We start from the raw sequence: 10069 nt of genomic DNA, 5'->3' as shown, positions 1-10069 counted from the left end.
GGTAGGGCTTGGCGGATAATGCCAGCAGAAAAATTGGCAGAATTCGGTACTTTTTCTGGTAAGTTTCATGCATGTTTGGTATGTGGATAAAGAAATGGAGCAGAATTCGAGGAATTGCCCGCCATAAGGTTTGTATGGTTCTGCCAATTTCGGTGCAAAAACAGCAGAATCTGCCACCTTTTCGAGCATTATCCGCCAAGGCCTACTGTAGGGCTCAAACGGTTAGTCCGATTAACTGGTTGCAGACCGGTTACGAAGAATTAACGGTTTAATAACCGATAAAGATAACGGTTACGCAGTAACTTTTCAGTCAATTTTTCATGTATCAGGTCGTTGCAAAGTATGCACTTTCGCAGCCTGTCGCACGCGTACGCAATTTCTGGGCTGTCAACTCGGTCATATCTGGTCTCTTCGTGTGAGAGTATGTATGAATGAGCATGCAAGAGAATGTACATGTGTGCGTTGTACTGAATAGGGTACATTTTTTGAATGAGTATAGTCAAATAAACGGTTAAAAAAGAGTCCGCAGGATTGCCATGGCTTATAGGTTATAACCGTTAAACCAACCGTTAGCTTAGCAGTTAACCGTTCGGGGTAAAACCGTGACCGTTTGAGCCCTGATTATTTCGTACTACTATTATAGGTATTCAATAGAAACAGTTGCAAAATCCTTTAGATGAGCATGTCACAACAAAGCGTTCTGACATGCGCATCCTCAAAAATAGTCATGATCGGCTCCTCATCAAATGTCAAAATAAGCAATGATGAATGGCTGAAAGACGACATTCACGAGCTAGGTAACGTGTCACAGAGCTCAGAAATGTATAAATTCAGGGGTATAGTACCAATCAATCTGCCAGAGCTGCGGTAGAAAGATGTGGGATAGGCCAAAAATTGACCAAAAGAGTCTATCCAATTCCAGCATACCTGCATGCACATCATCACATCAAGAGCCATTTGGCTCGTAGGTGACCTCTTTTTGGCCTCCTTGATGATTACTGATCCTCTTCTTCAATCTTCTTCACTTCCTCTTTGACTTTTCCGTCACTTCCCTCAAGTTCCCAGCTCTTCCTGGTTGTATGTCAATGGTGTTGTGAGGTGCAGCGCAGAAACGCGATGCTATCTGGTTTCAATGTTCAGCCGGATTCTACATTATTTTATTCTCCAAGAGCGTGTTCAATCATGAGCATTATACATGTAGGTGAAGCCAAGTCGGAAACCCAGCCTTCCCTGGTGGCCCACTCTCCAAGGATAGGGCAATAAACGTACTATCAGATGTATGATGCATATGCAGGGCGCAGTCATGTTGACTCCATCATACGTGACGATAATGCCACGCGGTTCAGTGCAGCACGGCCACGTCCGTACATTGCCTCGGGCTCAGGCCCGGCGTAGCGTTTCATATGTCTGCTACTGAAATGATCTTGGAAAACATGATCACAGGTTTAAGAGAATCACGTAGCCACCACAGGTCTTCGTATAAATAGGCCGTTGGACATTGACAACTGTGCAAAGCTTCAATAGCGGCCCGGGTGATGAATTCTGCCCATACTAATACAGGCCTGTTGATTTCCCATTTGCAAATGAATTTCTCAGACGTGAATGGACGTCTTCTCACCACACATAGTGAAATACCAAGGCAAATATCACGCTTGGCCTGGTCGCTGATTACGATGGGATGTGGACTGGTACATCTGACAGCATGCTGATTCGATCACAAATTGCAGAAATTACTCATTATTTTACAAACGAAATCCAGTCATCTATATCTCCCACTCAATGTCTGACGCCGAAAAAAGAGAGAGAGAGACTGAGAGTACGTAGAACTAGTGTTGACATCACTTTAGTACTTACTCAAGTCACATCAAAATCCTTATCAGCGGGCTCCAGGCTGTGGAACGCCTCCAGTGGGTCTGAATGTTCGACAACGTCAACCATTACTTCTTCAACTTGGGAATCGTCATCTACTGTTTACTGAGTGGTGTGCGGCCAGTCGCCAAGTACAAGTACCAGTGCGAGTACTGATTACGATGATGCCGTTCACAAGGGAGTAGTAAAATACCTACTCCGCGCCCAGCTCACAATCGATCGATTTGGTTTCTTTTTTTTGTTGCGCGATCGATCGATCGTTGCGCGATCTGTCGATCGACAGATCGCGCAGCAAAATCGATCGATGTGGCAGATCCATAGATGGCGCACAACATAATAATTATTATGTTTTTCGATTTTGACAGCATGTTACAAGGCGAGGACGCGTAGTGCTCCTGACTACAACCATAAACCGGTTGGCAGAGTACCGGTCGGTTGTAGTCAGGAGCACTACGCGTCCTCGCCTTGTAACATGCTGTCAAAATCGAAAAACATGTTAATAGGCGATTCACACGACAGGCAAATCCACGTTTACAGGAAAGTCACCATGGAGATATTCCTGCGGGTGACCAAAATTTGCCCGCGGGAACCAAAAGTGTCCATGGCCTTTTTGCCCGCGGATGCACTCATCTGCGGGCACTTTTACAGTTATGAGGCTGTGAGGTCGTACGTAAGTACGGTAGTCTTGAACCCTGGTTGTTTGGCCTTTGTTTTTGGGTACTCATTCCAAATCACCACAGTAACGCCGTATACTCACCGGATACTCGCGGCGCGGGAGCTCTGGCCGCCACCCGCGGCCGTGTGAACTGCGGCCTCACGTTTCACTTCCTGCGGGCACTTGACAAACGTGGATTTGCCTGTCGTGTGAATCGCCTATAACTACCAAGCAAGGCTTCTGTATATAACATAATATGTTGTGCGCCATCTATGGATCTAGTATCTAGTTACAGTGGTGGAGAGTTACTCTTAAAGGGGAAGTTAAGGCAAAACTTAAAATTTCACCAGTTGTAGTCTTCGGGGTGCTGAGTCGAATGGTCTTGGTCCGAGAAAGCTGAGACGCTCCCTTCCTACTTGAATCCCAATCGAACTCGCGCACTTCCACCGAAACTGGGTGACTGCGCCCTACTAGATGGGGATTTGTATGTCACTAAAAGCGCCATTTCGTTCTTATAAAAGCACGGATGACCGCGATTGGCCCATATGTTGTAGTCTTTTGGACGCTGAGTCGACTGGTTTTGGTCCGAAAAGGCTGCGATGCAGCGGTCCTCCTTTATTCCCAATCGAACATGGTTGAACAAGCGGTCACGTGCTCCTGGGTGCCCAAATCACCTGGTCACCACGCCAGCAGGCGACAACTTTCACACCAAGGTTCAACTCGAGTGACAGGACTGCACCCAAAAAAGGTCAACCAGGCTAGTAAGTTGTACCCTGCAGGCACGGTGACCAGGTGACTGGCGTACGCAGGAGCACGTGACCGCTTGTTCAACCATGTTCGATTGGGAATAAAGGAGGAACAACAACGCAGAGAGTTCAGTATCGATTTAACGAAAGAGAACAAAACGCTCACAGCGGCAAACAGCGTCCCAGAACTGGCCCACATAAACTCGGAGAAAAGTCAAAACTGTCGAACACAGAGACATACATGATCACGCACAGTGACGTTGACAGAGGCCAGCAAACCTTGCCAATGCCAGTGCAGAAGAGAAGAACAGGAGAATGAGAATCAATGGGCACAACTGCTGCTACTGCTGCGCACACTAACTACAAATTTATATGCCAGTTGTCGGATTTGGGACGGGAGTCATATAAATATTTTATTCATAACGTCGTCAAAAGAAGTACATGATGAGAATAGAGAGTAACGCCAGGGCAAAGGGTCAACGGCACAGGTAAGGACAAACACAGGAACAGTGCAGTGAGGCGGTGAGACACATAGCTAAGGGTGCGACGGTGCAGTTGTGCGAGCGGCAACGGAGGAGGTGAGATTCGGTGCAGATGTGAAACTGTAATACTAGTGCTATTCAGTTGTCATGGTGACAGAGAGAAAGTATGTAATAATGTACAAAAAGGAAGATTGCGCCACAAAAGCAGCAGCAGCAGCAGCTGTTGCGGTGGCAATCAGCTATACTGATGGTAGATAAGTTACAACATCACACGACAAAGGCGTGTGCGAGCGCTTTTTCTTTGACGGCGTTGTCCCGGCGATGTGTGCTTAGGCGATCAGATAGCTGGCGTCCGTGGTGATCCCGCACATGTTGTCATGGTTACGTGCCGTCCTGATGTATCCCTTGTTGTTGCAAAAGAAGGATCCACGAGCGGGATTCGAACCCAGCACCCCTGTCTTTCCGGGACAGTGCCCTACCGATTAGGCTACCGGGGATCACACACACTCATGGGTCCTTCTTGCTACACTGCTCCCCCGCCCCAACAGGCTGTGTCCTCACGCCGTACCTAGCTCGCGGGGGGTACGATGGGTCGTGGGTTCGAGCCATTGCCAGGCGCCAATGTTGCAAAAGAAGGATCCACGAGCGGGATTCGAACCCAGCACCCCTGTCTTTCCGGGACAGTGCCCTACCGATTAGGCTACCGGGGATCACACACACTCATGGGTCCTTCTTGCTAGCTCATTAAGAGTCTCATGCTCTACCGACTGAGCCTGTTGGGGCGGGGGAGCAGTGTAGCAAGAAGGACCCATGAGTGTGTGTGATCCCCGGTAGCCTAATCGGTAGGGCACTGTCCCGGAAAGACAGGGGTGCTGGGTTCGAATCCCGCTCGTGGATCCTTCTTTTGCAACATTGTCTCCCCAGCTGGTACTCCAGGTGTTCTTGACCAGCCAGTAGTCCTGCTCTTCCTCAACACCGTAGCCGACAACCAGGGCAGCGTGATTCGGGTAAGCGTTGGTGCACTTGCTGTCGATCAGGACTCCGTGCTTGTAGTAGCGGAAATACGTCGATGAGGCGTCGATGGCAATCGACACTGGGCCAACCTGCGATACGACAGCCGGCAGGAACAGAAGAGAACACACAGAGAGTGAAGAGTATTACAATTACATGTATACGTTTCTATACATCGCCGAATGCAATCAAGTGCTGGGAAGTGCTCCAAACATCCACAACGCTATTTTACATCATCAGATTTCTTAACGACAACAAGAGTCAATAAGCTGACCGGGAAAGCTGCAACAGCCATGATGACACAGTGGTTGAACACAGGGAGTCTTAAAATACCGGTATTTTACGACTCCCTGGTTCAACAGACACGATGGTCCAACAGAGTAGAAGCGCAGTGGGCCGGCCAACAACACACTATGCTGTGGTGCAGCGAGCAGTAAAACAAACAGTTGGTGGACAAGCCATTGATTGTGCACTCTCATTGTAGTATCTAAAACCAAAGAGTGGTATATACATGTATGATAAAGCTTTCTTATCTTTAGCCGGATATGTTCTCCTAAGACACAGCTTCTAATATGGGCCACCATGCAGAGAGTATTCTGTTATGTGTAAGAAAAGTACTCACCGAGGCAACAGCCTCCTGCAGGGCGCTCTCGGACTTGCGCGGCAGCATGTCCTTGTAGCTGGTGAGGGTGGCGCCGACGTGCGACTCCTTGAAGCGGCATGTACCGGCCTTGGCCGTGTAAGGGTAGCTCTCCTCTGTGTCAATGTCGTGGTTCTCGATGATGTACTTGAAGCCATGGTCCATGAAACCTCCGCCACAGCCACGATCAGCCTCCTTTTGGTTGCAGTCAATCAGGTCCTGCTCGGACAGCGAGACAAGGTTGCCAGTCTTCTTGAAGTGCTGGCCTTCGGTGGAGCCGGTTGTGCTGAACGCCCAGCTGGAGCCGCATGCACCCTGCGTGTGAGCACACAACATGCACACAACATGCACACACACACACTCACACACACACACACACACACACACACACACACACAAGTAGAAAGTATTATGGGTGTACCAGCTAACTGACGCCATCGATGACATCATAGCGATTTTACCATAAACCGGGGCGTCTCACGTACGCGGGTCAAAAGGTTACACACTGTCTGCATCAACCGGTGAGTACCAAAATGTCGATAGTTTCCCACTCCTCACAGCGTGCTCAGAGTACTCACAGTGTGCTCGGATCAGGTGGAAGTTTCTGGAATCAACTAGAACCGGCGACAAGTTTGAACGGGACGCGGGGTCCATGGCCATCATCTTTAGCGGTTTTCATATGAATCGCACACGTTTCAAAGAGATGTAGTAGTCACGTCACCGCTTTACCCGCTTCACATCCTGAGCGGCGGACTTCAACCAACGAACAACTGGGCGGGGATAAAAGTGATTGGATCCACCTTGATCAGTCCCATTCAACTATCAACCATCAAGATGCTGTTTTCATGCTCAGTCTGTATGAAGACCGCGACCGGCCTCCAGCCGTTCGTGGACCGCCTGAAGTCAGGAAAAGCTGAAGGCCGGTCTGCAGTCCGAATTTCTCTGCTCATGGGAAGTGATCTGTCGTGCAATTCTCAATTCTCCGTCTGCATCAACCGGAGAGTACCAAAATGTCGATAGTTTCCCACTCCTCGCTCAGAGTACTCACAGCGTGCTCGGATCAGGTGGAAGTTTCTGGAATCAACTAGAACCGGCGACAAGTTTGAACGTGACGCGGGGTCCATGGCCATCATCTTTAGCGGTTTTCATATGAATCGTGCACGTTTCAAAGAGATGTAGTACTCACGTCACCGCTTTACCCGCTTCACATCCTGAGCGGCGGACTCCATGATCATCGCGCAGAGTTTTAATGTTGAACTGCGCGCGCGCGCGCGCCGCACCCTTCAACCAACGAACAACTGGGCGGGGATAAAAGTGATTGGATCCACCTTGATCAGTCCCATTCAACTATCATCAAGATGTTGTTTTCCTGCTCAACATGCGCAAAGACCGCGACCGGCCTCCAGCCGTTCTTGGATCATCTACGATCCAAGGGCACAGGAGGAAGCTGGAGGCCGGTCTACAGCCTCTGTTTCTGTGTTCGTGGTAAGTGATCTGCGGTACAATTCTCTTTATTTGAAATACCATAGATATTATACATGTTTTGATCTGTTTCCTCCCGTACAGCGACAACCAATGGCGGACACTTGAACATTTAAAACATCATCTATCGACCGTCAGCCATCTCACCCATTATATGATGAAGCTAACTTCCCACTACGGAGAATTGCCAGTCAACAGTGTGATTACGATGATCCAAGCACAGATAGCTATCAACAATATCTAATTAAAAATTTTAAAATCAACATATCTGTGCTAAATGTGTGTCTGGATGGGGGTCGAGCACTCATTCGATTGCATGCTCCGAGTCGATGGGTTTGGCATGCCGAAGTGCAATATGATTGACGTAGTGGGTAGCTGCAAGTTCGTTGAACAGAGTGGAGGCAAACGTATGACAGTTGTTTGTTACAACGTTGTAAATACCCTTGACGAGATTGGAGTCGTAGAGGAAATCTATCAGATCCTGCAGATTTACATGTGATTTGTCAGCAATAATCTCCTCTATCGGAGTTTTTCGATTGGTGCTTCGATAGGAAGATCTCACGCTTGAACGAGTCTTTCCTCTGCATATGCTGACACCGTCGGTTGTTTTTTCCGCCGACCACCACCAGTTTCTCGTTTGAAAGACGACGAAAGCGTGGAAAGCAATCAAATCTGTCGGTTGAAGGTACCACATGGGAGTTTTGTAAATGCCCGCCCAGATGATGGTCTCTTCACCTACCAGGGGCTTGAGATAGGTTTTGATATCGGCGCTGTCGATTCTCCACGCATCTTGTCCGATTTTATTCACGTTCGTGTGGAAGTACACGGCTTTATCGTAGTTAGCACCTCCAAATTTGTGCGCGAGCTCCGAAAGTCCGGACGAGATGTTCGTGCACGAGGCAGACAGGATGACGCAACCCTGTTGACAAATTGAGCATAATGATGCATGACGAAAGCAAGTAGAGTCTTTTTATACCGGCTCCTACGACCAATGAACACTCGTCGGCTCTGTATTATAGACGGATGCAGACGGTGCACCGACGCCATTTCTAGAACATCATGGACCTGATGCATGCCAGAAAAAAGATGCTATCAATCTCGACAGCGCCTCCTAGGCGTCGACAGACATCTGATTAGTTTTCTGAAGAAAACAAACATTGGTGACTTTCTCTAAGCTCACTTCAACCTTCATCCCCTGCAAGAAACGTTACATTCCCTGAAGAAATCCTGTTTGTACAAAAGTCTCAACTATGCTATTGCACTATCATGCCTCCTGTTCGATTGCAATAATATCGTTCAGAAGCGTTTACGCACCTTCCTTCCACGCAGCATGGTGATTATTCTGTAATCTTGCTTCGTTAACCGCCATATCGTGAACGACTGCGAGAGAGATCAGCGAACTGGACGACTCGATGCTGGTGCTTTCTGCACCAGTCTCTGGATGAGTTCACTGAAATTCTGCGAAGGAAACAGCGACTGCGGCGATTTCAAGCAAGAAGCAACAGGAGTTCTCTGACGACAAACTTTGGACGCGAAATGCGCGAGTCGACTAGGATTTTGAGGTGTACCAACTCATCGATGACGTCATAGCGATTTAACCCTAAAATTGGGGCGTTTAAACCTAATTATTTTCCGATTTACGGTAAATTTGTGCGATTTAACCTAAAATCGGAGCGGTTTACATATGACGCCATCGATGACGAAATGCGATTCAGCCCTAAACTGGTGTGTTTAACCCTAAAAATCGGGTCATATTAACCCTAATAATCCCGGTAACCCTAACCCTATCACCATGGCGATAGCCCTAACCCTATCACCATGACCAAGAGTACATGAAAACCAGAGTGTGCAGCTCGGACGGGTTGCTGTCACGGCGAAATTCCGTGATTACATCATTTTAGTGATGTAGTGCGTACAAGCAGGATTCAAGCAGGTCTCTTTCTGCACAACTGCAGCTCAGTTGTACGCACTACGCCATTTCCCGCCTCAGATCTGCAGACTCCTGCACCAAATTTGATGTAATCACGGAATTTCGCCGTGACAGACACCCATAGCAGAGTAGACCCCAAGCTGCACACTCTGGTTTTCATGTACTCTTGCCATGACGATAACCCTAGGGCTATCACCATGGCGATAACCCTAATATTCCTGGTGACGATAACCCTAACCCTAGGGCTCTCACCATGGCGATAACCCTAATACTGTAGAACGGGTAATTTTAGCGTTCTCCCATTGCCGGCTGGTTTAGCGATTTGCAGCGATTTTACTCACAAATCACCAGTGCACTACTAATGTCTCAACGGATTAGCGACTTGAAACTTTAGCAAAAATGAGCCGATCGCTAAATTCGCTAGGGTTTTTACGTCTACAGTATTTCTGATGATGATAACCCCAAGTTAACCCTAGCACCATGGCGATAACCCTAACCCTAGGGCTATCACCATGGCGATAACCCTAATATTTCTGATTACCCTAACCCTAACACCATGACCATAACCCTAATATTCCTGATAACCCTATCACCTAGGGAGGGCCCGAATATGCTTGCGCATATTTTCGCCTATTTTGGTCCCTTTGACACAAGGTCGCATAAAGTAGCAAATCTAGCATATCGTACCAAGTGTAGCATATTTTGCTACAAGGAGCAAATAATTCGCATAATTATAAGGCAGATTGCGGAAATGGACAAGGAAACTTACCACGGCACGCTCGGTCAGGGAACACTTCCAAACTTAGCCCGGAAGGAAAATGCTCATCCAAACACGGGGCGAAAATTTTGACCCGAGAAGAGAGTGTCCGCGACGCAAGGTCGCATAAAGTAACAAATCTAGCATAATTGTACCAAATGTAGCATATTTTGCTACAAGGAGCAAATAATTCGCATAATTAGAGAGGTTCCGCACTACGTAAAGTTGAGCAACTTTACGTTAGTGGGCGGGAAAAACCCGTGAATTCGCGAGTTTACACTCCACTTACGGAAAGTTGTCTACGGAGAGTACGTAGATAGGGCTCTGATAACGTAGCTGGTCCGTAAGTGGATTGGGGTACAAATTTATGACTCTCTCCCCAGGTCGATCTGGTCGTACACTACAGCGTTCGGAGTTGCCAAGGGCTGCTACGTGATTTGAAAACTCCATATGGCGGAACCCAGATGCGCATGCAGTTTACGTACGACTTTCCGTAG

General features: G+C 48.0%; 1 protein-coding gene across 1 annotated transcript; it reads right to left on the bottom strand.

Annotated features, from left to right (window-relative positions):
• Window positions 1-1301: 1301 nt before the first annotated feature.
• On the bottom strand, window positions 1302-5889 carry LOC135821891 (procathepsin L-like). Its single transcript, XM_065334888.1, has 3 exons — window positions 5386-5889; window positions 4642-4855; window positions 1302-1423 (listed from the first exon to the last, which is right to left on the bottom strand). The coding sequence occupies exons 1-3, from the start codon at window positions 5851-5853 to the stop codon at window positions 1302-1304; spliced, it is 804 nt and encodes a 267-aa protein (XP_065190960.1). The 5' UTR covers window positions 5854-5889.
• Window positions 5890-10069: the final 4180 nt, after the last annotated feature.

Source organism: Sycon ciliatum, chromosome 7 (assembly GCF_964019385.1).
Source record: "Sycon ciliatum chromosome 7, ocSycCili1.1, whole genome shotgun sequence".
NCBI lineage: Eukaryota > Metazoa > Porifera > Calcarea > Leucosolenida > Sycettidae > Sycon > Sycon ciliatum.
The sequence above is the reverse complement of the archived record's forward strand: the minus strand, read 5'-3'. Positions and strand labels throughout refer to the sequence as shown.

Coding starts and splice junctions, on each gene's coding strand:
- LOC135821891 (XM_065334888.1), bottom strand. CDS start 5,853: ATGATGTCATCGATGGCGTCAGTTAGCTGGTACACCCATAATACTTTC. Junction 4,856..5,385: donor TGCAGGAGGCTGTTGCCTCG/GTGAGTACTTTT, acceptor GTCGTATCGCAG/GTTGGCCCAGTGTCGATTGC. Junction 1,424..4,641: donor TGCAAAAGAAGGATCCACGA/GCGGGATTCGAA, acceptor ATGTTTTCCAAG/ATCATTTCAGTAGCAGACAT.